The sequence below is a fragment of the Sinocyclocheilus rhinocerous genome, unplaced genomic scaffold, assembly GCF_001515625.1.
Source record: "Sinocyclocheilus rhinocerous isolate Xijiao unplaced genomic scaffold, SAMN03320098_v1.1 scaffold6427, whole genome shotgun sequence".
Lineage (NCBI taxonomy): Eukaryota > Metazoa > Chordata > Actinopteri > Cypriniformes > Cyprinidae > Sinocyclocheilus > Sinocyclocheilus rhinocerous.
Window position 1 is genome coordinate 45,998 of NW_015627586.1, and position 14,952 is coordinate 60,949.

Here is a 14,952-nt window from a genome sequence, read left to right on the forward strand (position 1 = left end):
ACTTTGCTGAGCTGCAGAAATTAGCTACGATTAGTGGAAAGACTTTTGAGGAACTTCTGAGAGAACAGTTATCTCAAGCCACTACATCAAGTGCTGAAATTGTAACAGATAAGAACGAACCAAATATTTCCTTGGGGACTGGCACTCCCACACATGATCCTCTTACCTCATTCAAGGGAGGGAAAAGCGCAGAAGCTTGTCAAGCTTGCGTTCAGTGGTCTTTGAAAAGAGAACGTCAGCTTTCGATGTGGCTGATGTAAACCCACCCGAAATCCAACGTGTGGTAGTTGAGCACCTAATAAAGAATGAGGGAATTCCCCACATGCATGCACCTTTCAGACTTAGAGTGTTCTCTGGGAAAATTCCACGTCCGAGCACTGAAGTTGATTATGATGCTTGGAGAGGGAGCGTTGAACTGATTCTCCAGGATCCTTCTCTTTCTGATTTGCACCGTTCCAGGAAAATATTAGACAGTTTGTTACCTCCAGCATCAGAAATTGTGAGACATTTGGGTGCAACAGCTCTACCTAATGCATACCTTGACATTCTGGATTCTGCTTTTGATGCAGTCGAGGATGGGGATGATCTTTTTGCAAGATTCTTGAACACATTGCAAAATGCAGGAGAAAAGCCCTCCTTGTATCTGCAGCGTTTACAAACAGCTCTCTTAAAAGCAATGAAAAGAGGTGCAGTTTCCAATGCTGAAGCTGATAAACAGCTCTTAAAACAGTTCTGCCGAGGCTGTTGGAATGACGCGTTAATAACAAACCTTCAGCTTGAGGGTAAACGAGACAGTCCACCTTCATTCTCCGAACTGCTATTGCAGTTGCGCAGTGAAGAGAATCGACATTCTGCCAAAGAGAGCCGTATGCGTCAGCATCTGAATGTGCATCGTCAAAAAGTCAGCTCCAATGTGGTAGCCACAAGCTCTTTTGACTGGGAGCAGGGTGCAGCATTGGAGGGAAGTGAAATTGCAGAACTGAGACAGCAAGTCACAAAACTTCAAAGTCAGCTCAGTAAGCAGAAAGCTAAAAAGACAGAGAAACCTGTGCCACTGCAAAGTGATGATGTGCTTGAATTGAAGAAACAGATTGCAGAACTTCAGAGTCAGTTCACAAAGCTAGGATCCCAAAAGCCTCTAAAGCAAGAAGGAAACCGTGAGACCAAACAAGCTTGCTCTAAGCCCACTGCTTCAGCTGTTGTGCAAAAGTCCCAAGATAGACCTAAGCCAGGTTACTGTTTCCGCTGTGGCGAAGATGGACATATTGCATCTGGTTGCAAGAGCGATCCCAACCCACCTTTAGTGAACGAAAAACGGAAGCAGCTTAGAGAACGACAAAGTCTGTGGGACCGCCAGCAGTGCCCAGTGGTCGTGAAAACAATTGAGTATCGAAGGACTCAAAGAGTAAACAGCAGTGTAGGAGTTGTTAGACTCCCCAGCGCTGATGCCGCTGTTGTACCTGCAGGGCAGAATCTTGTCTTGGAGGGAGTCGTAAGTGTAAAGGGATAAATGACAGATAGGTGGGTAGTGATGGAACTCCCCTCTCATTCTTCTGTTCCTGGAGGACTTTTAATCGCTAGCTGTCTTATTAACTTACCTAAGCATCCATCCTGTAAAGTCCCTGTAGTGCTTAAAAATGAGACAGAGCATGATATCACCATTCCTGGAAAGAGTGTAATTGTGGATGTCCATGCCATACAGAGAGTAATTTCAAATAAGAGCGCTCAGAAGGGAGACATGTCCTCAAAAGTAGAAGAGAAGTCTACAAAGGAACTCCGTTTTGATTTCGGCGACTCTCCATTACCTAAAGAATGGAAGGAGAGGATTACCCAGAAGTTACGGGACATGTCAGAAGTTTTTGCTGTACATGATTTTGATGTTGGACGAACTGACAAAGTTAAGCACAGCATCAAGCTACATGATAATACTCCTTTCAAGCACAGGGCCAGACCCATACATCCTGATGACTTTGAAGCGGTTCGTCGACATCTGGAAGAGTTGCTTGAGGCTGGAATCATCCGGGAATCGGAATCATCCTTTTCGTCACCCATTGTGGTTGTCAAAAAGAAAAATGGCGACGTGAGGCTGTGTATCGATTATCGCAAATTGAACACACAGACCATAAAGGATGCTTACGCACTTCCGAATCTCGAGGAAGCCTTTTCGGCACTCCGTGGATTTAAGTGGTTTTCAGTGCTTGATCTTAAATCTGGTTATTACCAGATTGAAGTGAAGGAAAAAGATAAGCCCAAAACTGCTTTTGTTTGTCCCCTGGGGTTTTGGGAGTTCAATCGTATGCCCCAGGGGATAACGAATGCTCCCAGCACATTTCAGCGACTTATGGAGAAGTGTATGGGCAACATTAACCTCACTGAAGTCCTGGTATTCTTGGATGATTTGATCGTATTTTCTGAGACGTTAGAATAACATGAAACCCACCTTTTGCATGTCCTAAATCGCTTGAAATAGTATGGACTGAAGCTTTCAGTAGAGAAATGTAAATTTCTCCAGACCTCTGTTAGGTATTTGGGACATATTGTCTCACAGAATGGCGTGGAAACTGATCCTCAGAAAATAGAGACAACCAAAACCTGGCCAAGTCCCAAAACCCTCAAGGAATTACGTTCCTTCTTGGGGTTTTCTGGCTATTATCGCCGTTTCATCCGAGATTACGCCAAGATCGCAAAGCCACTAAATGACTTGACTGTCGGATACCCACCTCTCCGTAAGAACTGTAAAGGCAAGAACAAGAGTATGTCCTACCTGAGTCCCAAAATGCCTTTTGGAGGAAGATGGACAGAAAGTTGTCAACATGCTTTTGACACGCTCATAGAGAAACTCACCACAGCACCAGTGTTAGGATTTGCTGATCCCAAACTGCCCTACGAGTTGCACACTGATGCTAGCTACCTGAAAGGCTTCATAGTGATCAAGGGCCTGATTTTGAGAGTAAGACCATTAAAGAGCTATGTGAGATTGCTGGTATACGGAAAGTTAGGACTACACCGTATCATCCCAGGGGAAACCCGGTTGAATGGTTCAACCGAACGCTGTTAAGTATGTTGCGTACTTTGAGAAACAAGGACAAAACCCATTAGAGAGACTGTGTGAAAACTGTTGTGCATATATATAACTGCACTAAACACGAAACTACAGGATTCACTCCATATGAGTTAATGTTTGGCCGGCAGCCCAGGTTGCCAATAGACCTCGCTTTTAGAGTACCTGTGAATAACAGCCATAATGAGTTCCATTCCCAGTATGTGAAAACGTTGAAAACTCATTTGCAGGAGAGTTACGAACTTGCCAGAAAGAATGCAGCAAAGGTTGCAGCAAGGAACAAGACACGGTACGACAAAAGAGTGACAGAGTCTTCACTTGATGTGGGTGATCGAGTTCTCATCAGGAATGAGGTGTCTCCGAGGGAAGCACAAATTGGCGGATAAATGGGACTCTGAAGTATACATCGTGGTGAACCGTGCTGGTGAACTTCCTCTTTACACCGTGAAACCAGAAGGGAAAGAAGGATCTTTGCGGACACTCCATAGGGACTTGTTATTGCCTTGTGGTTTCTTGTCACCATCTGTGGAGGAAGAGAAAATCGCACACAAGCTGCAAAAAGGACGAACAGTTCTGAGAGAAGTAAATGATGAAGGACCAGAAAGTTCAGAGCAATGTCTGGATTATGATGGAGAGGACGATGAATATCTTGTGCAAGAAATTGAGCCTATTTCCAAAACCATTCCAGTGAGATTCGTTAAGGAGTTTGAAGTTCTGAGAGCATCAAGAGAAATCCCTCTCAGAAATGCTGAACCTGTAATCCAGATGCAACATGACTCAAACCCTGCCAGTGACGATGTCATTGATAGTACACATGAAGAATACTTACCTGAACCAAGGTACCTACCTGAACCAGGATACTTACCTGAAACTCAGTCCTCTTCTGGACCAGCTTCCGTGCACAGCGATGTGATACCTGAAAGGAAAAGATTGGAAGAGAGAAGTTATCCGTCTGAAACGGGGCAACAAAGCTTGAAATCACTCGCTCATTCCAGGATGGAAAACCGAACTAACACTAACACAGAACAAAATGAAAAAAACATACCTCATGTTCCAGTAAAAGGAGACAGAGTGGATCCAGTTGAATCTGAAACACCTGAATAAGATACAGTCAGATGAATGTGAAGCTGGAAGTAGATTAAGGAAGTCCAAAAGAGTGAGACAAAAATCCAAAAGATTGACTTACCCTGAGTTGGGCAATCCCATGATATCAATTATTCAATCTCTTTTGCAGGGGTTGAACACAGCTTTCATTGAAACTCTAGCAGAGCAACCCAGATCGGTTAGACACCTCTATTAATATGCATTGTGAATTAATTATGTATAAATAAAAAGAATTAGTATTATAATTGAGTGCAGAACATGTGATGTATTACACATACACGAGTTGTGTATGACGTAAGCAGATGACTCACGGAAGTGCAAGAGACGCGCTGAACACGAGATGAGAGCAATACAGAAGGGATTAAAAAGGTTTATATTGTAATAATTCATTTAATATGGTTATAAGCAACTTTATAATACTTTATGGTTGATGATGATAAATCGTTTTAGAATGATGATTGCTGATTTAAGCGTGGATGCTAGCCGATTGTGAAGCTCCTTTGAATCTGAAGCGGGTGTTTATCAAACTGTGAAACTCGGGATTTGGTGAGTTTATATGTATTTTATTTTCTTTGAAAGATGTATTTTGTTACTATGCATATCATTATGCATGTTGTAAAGATTGTTTGCATATTTTCTGATTGTTAATATGATTTCTTTTGGAATGTTGAGTGATATATTCTGCTTAGCAATTAATGAATATTAATTTCCATATTCTCAATATGCCTGTAAGATAACACGTTCATTATGAACGTGGATATGGATGTTTAAACACTCAGTTTAAAGAGAAAAATGATATAAAGATAATTTTGAATGTTAATGACACTGTTTTGGTAAAACAGGTCAGGTTTATTGGTTGAGTTGAGAACCTCTCTCATGGATTTGAGATGGCGGGCCACCAAGAAAAAAAATTGAATGCTGATTTCTGAACCTGGGAAAAAGACACTTTTGCTGCATCACAAAGATTCCTTAAATTCTTCAACTTTCTTCAGTTGGGAGGACATTCTCTTTTGTTCAAGTACTTCTTTGAATTGGTAGGATTTAACTGATTTTGCACTCACCCACTGGATTTCATACAGGACTTTCTGGACGATATTCAAAGACAATTCAGACAAAGAGTTCTAACAAGAGTATTGTTTATTGAATGTTATTGAATGTGAGTCGGATGTAAATTTTGGATTTATTTTTATTTGAACATTTTAGTTGTGTCAAGAAGTTCCTATTTGTTTGGATTTTGGGTATATAACATTGTATCTTGTTTAAGGGTTTATTTGGTTTGTCTAAACGGTATAGAAAGTAATAACGCTAAAAGCAAAATAGAATAAGAACCCTAAACTCAAAAATTAAAGAGACAGTGAAGCTTAAGAGTTGTTCAAAATACAGGTAATTCAAATAAAAGTCTTACTAAAATCTACGTACACAGAGATAGTGTAGATAACTTACATTAAATTGTTTAAGAAAAACATGGAGAGAAAACAAATCTTAAAAGAATAAGAGAAGAAAACCAAAGACAACAGAGAATTCATATTTTGTGTATCATTTTATTTTTATTATTGTTGTTGTTGTTTCAAATTTTGTTTCATGCCATTCAGGTGATTGTTCAATTACAATACATATTTTTTGAGTATCTTCCTCACATGACTTTGTGATTCATTTACTGCCAGTATTAATTCTGTTCTCCACTAACCTAGAAACTGGTCCATTGCTCCAGCTTATGTTGAGGGCACTTGTTACACATGACTGACATTTAATGATTGCTGTTTGTTATTAACAGTTTCACTCTTGATATCCAGTGTCATATATACATTTCAAAGAGTTTTTTATAGTCAGTTTGATATTTCATTCACACCATGAGGCTTCATGAAGAACAATTAACTTTAAGTTTGATTACTGTCTTCATTTCTCTACAGCTTTACACAACCAGCAGAAAGAGAGAAGCTGGAATAAAGATAAGCGGCGAGTGATCCTTGTTGCAATTTTTTTGTGATAATCCCTTATGAAAATTAACCATGGTTTTATTATAGTAAAAGTGTAGTGACCATGGTTACTTTTCGTAAGGTATGTTGATTTTTTAAATAGATGTTTTGTCGTTGTAAACAGTAATTTGACCGTTGGCGGCTGATGACGTCACCGCTCGGGCCTTTCCAGTGTTGCCAATTCCGCGGTTTTCCCGCAGAATTTGGCTACTTTAACACTGTTGCTGCGGGTTATTTTTCATGTCAGCGGGTTGAAGCGACCCCAATAACGTGATATTTAGCCCCTGAAATGCGAATTTTACCAGGGGAACCACGCCAAAAAACTTGTATTTTATCCCCCAGAATGCAATTTTTATCGGGGGACCCCCCTCGAAAGATTGGGCTAGTTTTGAGCAGCAATTGGGCGGGTTTTGTTGTGAAAACCTGGCAACCCTGCGCCTTTCCTTCTTTCATTCCGCGTCGAGTCTTCTGAGGAGAGGCGAGCAGCTCACGGTTTTTCTCACATTTACACAACCATCAAACACACTTTACCCAGTTTGTTTAAAGCTGCAGTCCATAAGTTTTGCCTCTTTGTTGCCATCTCTGTTTGAAAACCTGCAATTGCAGCGAATTATCTTCCTTGCGTGGGTTGTGCTCCGACGCGGCTCCAGCGCGGATGAATCTAATGTTTTGAGGAGTGTGTGTGTGTGTGGCAGTCAGTCACCACTCCGGTGTGGATATTTACTGTACTTCGCAATCACAGATTCTAGCCTACATCTTGAAATATGACCCAAATAATAATTTTCACCGGATATTGTCATCTGAACGAGTAAGTAACAAGTCTGCCACGTTTGTTCTGACCAACTGAGGAAAAAAGCATTACAATAAATCTCGCTACCAATGGTGATTTAATCTAAATTAGCTCATATCACAACAAACCGTGCAAATTATTATTATCGTTATAGTTTATTCTCAAATTGTTAATGTTAACAACATCAGCATTGCGTGACTATGTGAATATAGTGTGTATAAGCGAGTAGATTTCATTTTCTGTATAGTCTAATCTCTAATTGTCACCATTCAAATTTCATATTAAAAAAATATTTTAACCCAAAAAGCTAATTATGCTCCCTTCGAACTGGTTGTCTTTAAAATACAAATCTTGTGTAACCCCAGGCTATCTGTAATCAGAAGCACATTTAAAAATGGAATATAATTAAATTTAATTCACGTGTTTCATAAACACATAATCCTTTCTGGATTGCAATCCGCCATCAAAATGATACATTTAATTATTCTGGCTGCATGTCCAACGTTTGCACGCTGTGTTTGGGACCTATCGAGGCCCCGGACACTCACGAGTTCTGCATCTCGTGCCTGGGTCTCGCCCATGTGGAGGCAGCACGGGTCGGGCTGCCCGCACTGCGAGGAATTCTCAGTGCGAGTGCTTAGAGCTTGGAGGAACATCGCCCTCGGTGATTTCTCTCGGCAACGACCGCGCAGAAAGGGAGCGCTCTGAAGTGGAGGGACACGCTGCGTTCCAGGATGAGCTCGTTCGGATTCTTACCAGGGCCGTGAGCGATCTCGGTCTTGAGTGGGAATCCCCTGACGAACCAGCTAAGAGCAAGCTGGATGCGTGGTTCCTTCACTCGGGCCGCCGAGCGGCCGCTCTGAGTAAGCGAGCCCCATTCCTCCCCGACTTGCACGACGAGGTCGCTAAGGCGTGGGTTCAGCCCCAATCGGCTCGCACTCGCGCTGGCGGGTCGGAGATCTTCACTAAAGTCGACGGGGCGGAAGCCTGAAGATATACGCGCATTCCGCCCGTCGAGGAATCCATCGCCGCGCACCTCTGCCCCTCCTCTGCTTCCCTGAAGACGGGTGCTACGCTGCCATCAAGGCCCTGCCATCTGACCGCACACGTTGCAGACAAAGCCCCCTGCACGTAGTAGATCCTCATCTGCTTTCAACCGACCGTCAAAGCGGCCCCCCTCTGCTTCAGCTTCATCGGCGCCGGACCCAGAGCCGTCTGTGCGTGCCAAAACTCCAGGTGGCAGAGGACACCGAAGGGGCGTCACGGCTTCAACAAAAGCGGCCGTCCCGGGGCAACTCCCCCGCCGGAACAGAAGCCTTGTTCCTGACGGGAGGGTGCAGAGGAGGAGAGCGCCAAGCGGCAAACCCGCCGCAAAGCGTCTGAGATGTTCTCGCGAAGTCCCCTTGGCTGTTGCAGGCGACTACGAGAATTTCGGTGTTGTGTATGTTCAAAATGCAATAAAGTCTGTGACACCCTCACAAAAAGAGCTTTTTTCTCCTCCTCCAGTGATAGCGGCTTCACACTCGGCCGTGAAACCGTCAATAGAGTCGGGCTTGCAGCTTCCCCGTGCATCTGGCGATGCTCACGCCCCGTGACAGGTGTCGGACCCCCGCAGCTGCGGCTCGCTCTCGACACCTCGCACATACACACGTCACTGTCGCTCAAACATTCAGCAGAAGGCTCGCGCTCCCCGTGGATTGGCGAGGCACGACCCTCGCTAAAATACAGCGCTCCCACTCATCCCGTGAGCTTTCTGAATACGACCCCGGCATACAGCGGCGTTGCTCAGGATTCAGAGGACGAGGCGCTCCGCCCGCTGTGTCTTTTTGCGAGCGCATGGTGGTCCATTCCGCGCATTTCGGATTGGTTGCAGAACGTAATAAAGAACGGCTACACGCTTCAGTTTCGGCACAGACCACCCCGGTTCAATGGCGTGGTAATGTCAACAGTTCTGGCACACAACGAGCCGGTGCTGAGGCAAGAAATTCTAAATCTCCTCGCGAAACGCGTGATAGAAGTGGTCCCGCCGAGCGAGAGAGAGAGCAGGTTTTACAGCCAGTACTTTGTCGTTCCAAAGAAAGATGGTGGTCCTCGTCCAATCTTAGACCTGAGACCCATCAACCGTGCATTATACAAACGCGCTTTCAAAATGACAATGCTAAAGCTGATTCTCGAGCAGATTCGACCCGGAGATTGGTTTGTTTCGGTGGACCTGAAAGACGCATATTTTCATATCCAGATCGCACCTCGTCACAGGCGCTTTCTGAGATTTGCGTTCGCGCCGACGACGGGCTGGGGAGCTCACAGTGACGGCATACCGGCCTCGGGCTATTGGACAGAGTCTGAGAGAATGTGGCACATAAATTTAAGCACTTTCCAACAACTGATGCCTTTTCAATTCTTAACATTTCTTCTGCATACCTTTGTTTCTGGTCAAACTCGACAATAGCCTTTTCTGCTTTCAAGAGATCATCCAAGCTTATGGATTGTGCTCCAAGTGATGTCTTGAATGCTTTCAATTTGTCACATACCTTGTTTGGGTTCTTGGTGTCCTTATTCACGCAGGCTGTCTGGATTTCTTTCCTTTTTGCACTAAGCAATCGAAGGGCATTCTTGAACTTTAAGAACCATGCTACTGCTATCTTTAGCTTTGTCCAACTTGAAAAGTAGTTAAGTAGTTGGCTGGTAGGATTTTCCTTGTCTTTAAGGACATTACTCTACACAGTGGTGTTTCTTTTAACTTCAACATCATCAGGTGGGAGTGACACAGTTACCAGGGACTCTTTAGGCCATTCCTCTTCTTTCTTCCATAGAAAGTCTGGTCCATGGATCCACTCTCTGCACTTTACCAATGTGCTGGCACTCACCCCTCTTGATGCCAAGTCTGCCGGGTTCTGGTTGTTTCTGATAAATTTCCACTGTGTTACATCGGTGTTTTCTCTGATAACAGAGATCCTATTTGCGACATATGTGCGGAATCGTGCATTCTCATTTGCGATGTATTTCAGTACTGACTGACTATCAGTCCAAAACGTTGAGCTTTTGAGATCTAGCTCCAATGCTTTCCTCAGCATAACATCCATTCTGACTGCTAACACTACAGCTGTCAGCTCTAGACGTGGAATTGTCACTTGCTTAAGCAGAGCAACCCTGGCTTTTCCCAACATGAAAGACACATGTACAGTGTGCATATCATCAGTCAGTCTCAATGAACTCACTGTGCCATATCCTTGCTCACTGGCATCAGAGAAATTATGCAGCTCAGCTTGCTTCTGTGTTCTGAAACCAATTGGCTTTACACATCGTGGCACCCTGAAATCTTGTATCTCATCAAGATCCTTTATCCACTTTGTCCACTTTTCCACTGCAGCTTGAGGTATTTCCTCATTCCAACCACATTTGTTCCTACAGAGATCTTGGAGAAGCAATTTTGCAGGTAGAGTAAATGGACTCAAAAATCCAAGTGGATCATATATGGAGCTTAAAACTGACAGTAAGTCTCTTCGGGTGTGGGATCTACACTTAACAGTGATATTGAACTTAAACATATCATTCTCCACGCACCACAACAATCCAAGTGCTCTTTCAGTGGGAAGCCTTTCCCTGTTGAGATCCAGTTCCTTTACATTCTGAGCTCTGTCTTCCTTTAGAATATGTGTAAGCACAGTGCGACTGTTACTCACCCATTTTGTGAGATGGAATCCTCCTGTTTGACAGAGAGATATAAGGTCTTTCACCATCTCTACTGCTTCAAGCTCTGTTGGAAGTGACTTTAAACAATCATGCACATATAAGTTGTTCTCAACAGTGCTTATTACCCCAGATTGAAAACAGTCTTTGTTATCTTTGGCTGTTTGTCTTAGAGCAAAGTTAGCACAACTGGGGGATGACACTGCCCCAAAAAGATGTACTAGCATTCTATGTTCCACAGCAGGCATACTGGCATCACCATCTGGCCACCAGAGGAATCGCAAAAAGTCAACATCTGCCTTTGACACTCTGACCTGATGGAACATTGCTTTGATGTCGGTCATAACTGCTACAGGTTCTTGGCGAAATCTGGTGAGGACATCGAAAAGTATGCTGGTTAAATCAGGACCCTGAAGAAGTTCTGAGTTGAGGGATTTACCTTGAAAGGTAGCACCACAGTCAACTCTTATGGTCTGTTTTTGTGGATGGTATACACCGTGATGTGGGATGTACCATAATTTACCGTCTGTTCTTTTCAACTGTTGTTGCGGTACTACTTCAGCATAGCCCTTATTTATGACTTCAGTTAGAAATTCAGTATAGTCGGTTTTAAATTGTTCATTCCTCTTGAACTTTCTCTTCAGACTTTGAAGTCGCTGTTCTGCCACTTGGTAATTGTTGGGCAATATTGTGTCCTCCTTCCTAAAGGGTAAATCAAGAGTGTAATGTCTATCTTTCAACTTGATTGATTCTTCCGCAATCTTGATGAATCTTTTGTCTTCTACATACATTTCAGCCTTGTCTTCTCTTGACCTCTCATTGAAATCATGATTGTATTGAAAGCAGACTGAGGCCATCAGGTACATCCTGCCCTGGCGTGCAGCTGCCGTCGCCGAGGGCGGCCTCCTGCCACCGTCCTGCTCCCGCTCCCGCGGCCTCCAGCAAAGCTGTGCTGTAGAGCTGGTCGCAGGGCAGCCGCCCCGCCCGTCCAGGCCCCCGCCACGATATGAAGACGGGGTTTTACAGCTCCTACTTCATTGTACCCAAGAAAGGCGGTGGGTTACGACTAATCTTGGACCTGCGTGTCTTGAACCGGGCCCTTCACCGGTTACCGTTCAAGATGTTGACGCAGGAACGCATCTTTGGGTGCATCCGTCGCCGCGATTTGGTTTGCAGTGATTGACCTGAAGGAAGAGTACTTCATTTGTCGACCCTTCCGCACCACAGACCATTGCTGCGGTTCGCGTCCGAAGGACGAGCATATCAGTACGAGGTCCTGCCCTCCGGGCTGTCCCTGTGCCGGGTCGGGTCGGGTCCCTGCGTTCTTCCACGTTGCCCCACTGCGGGTACGCCTGTAGTTCCGTTGATGCCACTTGCGCGGTGTCTGAGAGCCTGGCTAGAGCTACCCAGCCCGTCTGGATGGCTTCTTCGAACCGTCAGGCTCGGCTATGCGATTCAGTTCGCCCGGCGCCCTCCCAAGTTCAGGGGCGTCCACTTTACTTAAGTGAAAGCAGCAGATGCCCCTGTCTTGCGTGGAGAGATCGCAGTCCTGCTGGCGAAGGATGCGATAGAGCCGGTCCCTCCAGCCGATATGAAGATGGGGTTTTATAGCTCCTACTTCATTATACCCAAGAAAGGCGGTGGGTTATGACCAATCTTGGACCTGTGTGTCTTGAACCGGGCCCTTCATCGGTTACTGTTCAAGATATTGACGCGGGAACGCATCTTCGGGTGCATCCGTCCCCGAGATTGGTTTGCAGCGGTCGACCTAAAGGACGCGTACTTTGTGTCGACCCTTCCGCACCACAGACCATTGCTGTGGTTCGCGTCCGAAGGACGAGCATATCAGTACGAGGTCCTGCCCTCCGGGCTGTCCCTGTCGCCCTGGGTCTTCACGTAAGTTGCGGAGGCATCCCCTGTTCACCTGAGAGAACAGGGCATTCGCATTCTCAACTACCTCGACGACTGGCTCATATTAGCTCAGTCTCAGGATCAGTTGTGTGAACACAGGGACTTGGTGCTCTCGCACATCAGCCAGTTGGGCCTTCGGGTCAACTGGGACAAGAGCAAACTCTCCCCAACGCAGAGGATCTCTTTTCTCGGTATGGAGTTGGACTCGGTCGAACAGACAGCACGCCTCACGCAGGAACGTGCTCAGTCGGTGTTGAACTGCTTGAATACATTCAAGAGCAGGATGGCGGTCCCACTGAAACAGTTTCAGAGGCTCCTGGGGCATATGGCAGCTACGGCGGCAGTCACGCCGCTGGGGCTGCTCCATATGAGACCGCTGCAGCACTGGCTCCATGGCCGAGTCCCGAGGTGGGCGTGGCAACGCGGCACCTTCCGGGTCCAAGTGACACCGGCCTGCCGCCAAACCTTCACCCCGTGGTCAGACCTTGCATTCCTCCGGGCAGGAGTGCCCCTGGAGCAGGTCTCCAGGCATGCTGTGGTTTGCACGGATGCCTCAACCACCGGCTGGGGGGCCACGTACAACGGGCTTGCAGTGTCAGGGGTTTGGACGGGGCCCCAACTGCACTGGCACATCAACTGCCTCGAGTTGCTGGCAGTGCACCTTGCCCTGAGCCGTCTCAAAGGGCGCTTACGAGGCAAGTATGTACTAGTCTGCACGGACAACACAGCGACCGTTGCGTACATCAACCGACAAGGTGGTCTGCGCTCCCGTCGCATGTCGCAACTCGCCCGCCACCTCCTCCTCTGGAGTCAGAAGCATCTGAGGTCGCTTCGTGCTGTTCACATTCCTGGGCTGCTCAACCGGGCAGCCGACGAGCTGTCCCGAGCTGCGCTCCCGGGAGAATGGCGACTCCATCCCCAGACGGTCCAGCTGGTTTGGAGACGTTTCGGAGCCGCTCAGGTAGACCTGTTTGCCTCTCCAGAAACCTCTCACTGCCAGTTGTTCTTCGCCCTGACCGAGGGAACACTCGGCACGGACGCACTGGCACACAGCTGTCCGCGGGGCCTTCACAAGTATGCGTTCCCCCCAGTGAGCCTTCTTGCACAGTTGCTGTGCAAGGTCAGGGAGGACGAGGAGCAGGTCCTGCTGGTGGCCCCCTATTGGCCTACCCGGGCCTGGTTCCCGGAACTAATGCTCCTCGCGACAGCCCCTCCTTGGCCGATTCCTCTGAGGAAGGATCTACTGACTCAGAGACGGGGCACCCTTTGGCACCCGCGTCCAGACCTCTGGAAACTTCATGTCTGGTCCCTGGACGGGACGCGGAGGTTCTAAGTGGCCTACCCCAAGGGGTAGTTGACACCATCACTTCAGCGAGAGCACCGTCTACGAGACACGCCTACGCTTTGAAGTGGAACCTGTTCGTTGAGTGGTGTTCTTCTCGCCGAGAAGACCCCCGAAGATGCCCGATCGGAGTTGTGCTGTCCTTTTTGCAGCAGGGGTTGGAGCGAAGGCTGTCTCCCTCCACCCTAAAAGTTTATGTCGCTGCAATTGCTGCTAACCACGACCCCGTAGAAGGGAGGTCGCTGGGGAAGCATGACCTGGTTGTCAGGTTCCTTAAGGGGGCGAGAAGGTTAAATCCTCCACGGCGGCCGTCTATACCCTCTTGGGACCTGACTCTAGTGCTCACGGCACTACAACAGGGCCCATTTGAGCTTTTGCAGACGGTTGAGCTGAAGTTCCTCTCAATGAAGACTCTGCTCCTGCTGGTATTGGCCTCCATCAAGAGGGTAGGGGACCTGCACTCATTTTCGGTCTACGATTCGTGCCTAGAGTTCGGGCCGGCTGATTCCCAGGTAACCCTGAGGCCCCGGCCCGGCTATGTGCCCAAGGTTCCCGCTACTCCCTTCAGGGATCAGGTGGTGAACCTTCAAGCGCTGCCCTCGGAGGAGGCAGACCCAGCCCTAGCTTTGCTCTGTCCCGTCCGAGCCTTAAGGTGCTACGTAGACCGGACACAAAGCTCAGGACCTCAGACCAGCTCTTTGTCTGTCACGGAGGCCAGCAGAAGGGAATGCCGTCTCTAAGCAGAGGATGGCCCACTGGATAATGGATGCCATCACCCTAGATTATCAGGCACAGGGTGTGCCCAGGTTCAGGTTGCGTGCTCACTCAACTAGAAGTGTTGCATCCTCCTGGGCGCTGGCTCGTGGCACCTCGCTGGCAGATATCTGTAGAGATGTGGGCTGGGCGACCCCTAACACGTTCGCTAGATTCTATAGCCTTCGTGTGGAGCCGGTATCCTCCTGTGTTCTCACCTCAAACGGGTAGAAGCACTGAGAGGCCCCGGCTTCGGGTCGGCTTGCAAAAACCACTCCAGAGAGTCCATATAGTAGACCCTGTTGAGCTCCTCCGTCCCCTCGGC

The 14,952-nt window shown here is 47.1% G+C and overlaps 1 protein-coding gene across 1 annotated transcript; it reads left to right on the plus strand.

Moving 5' to 3' along the window:
• Positions 1 to 322: 322 nt before the first annotated feature.
• On the plus strand, positions 323 to 1,510 carry LOC107731860 (zinc finger CCHC domain-containing protein 18-like). Its single transcript, XM_016543056.1, has one exon. It carries the CDS (start codon positions 323 to 325, stop codon positions 1,508 to 1,510), a length of 1,188 nt encoding a protein of 395 aa, XP_016398542.1.
• Positions 1,511 to 14,952: the final 13,442 nt, after the last annotated feature.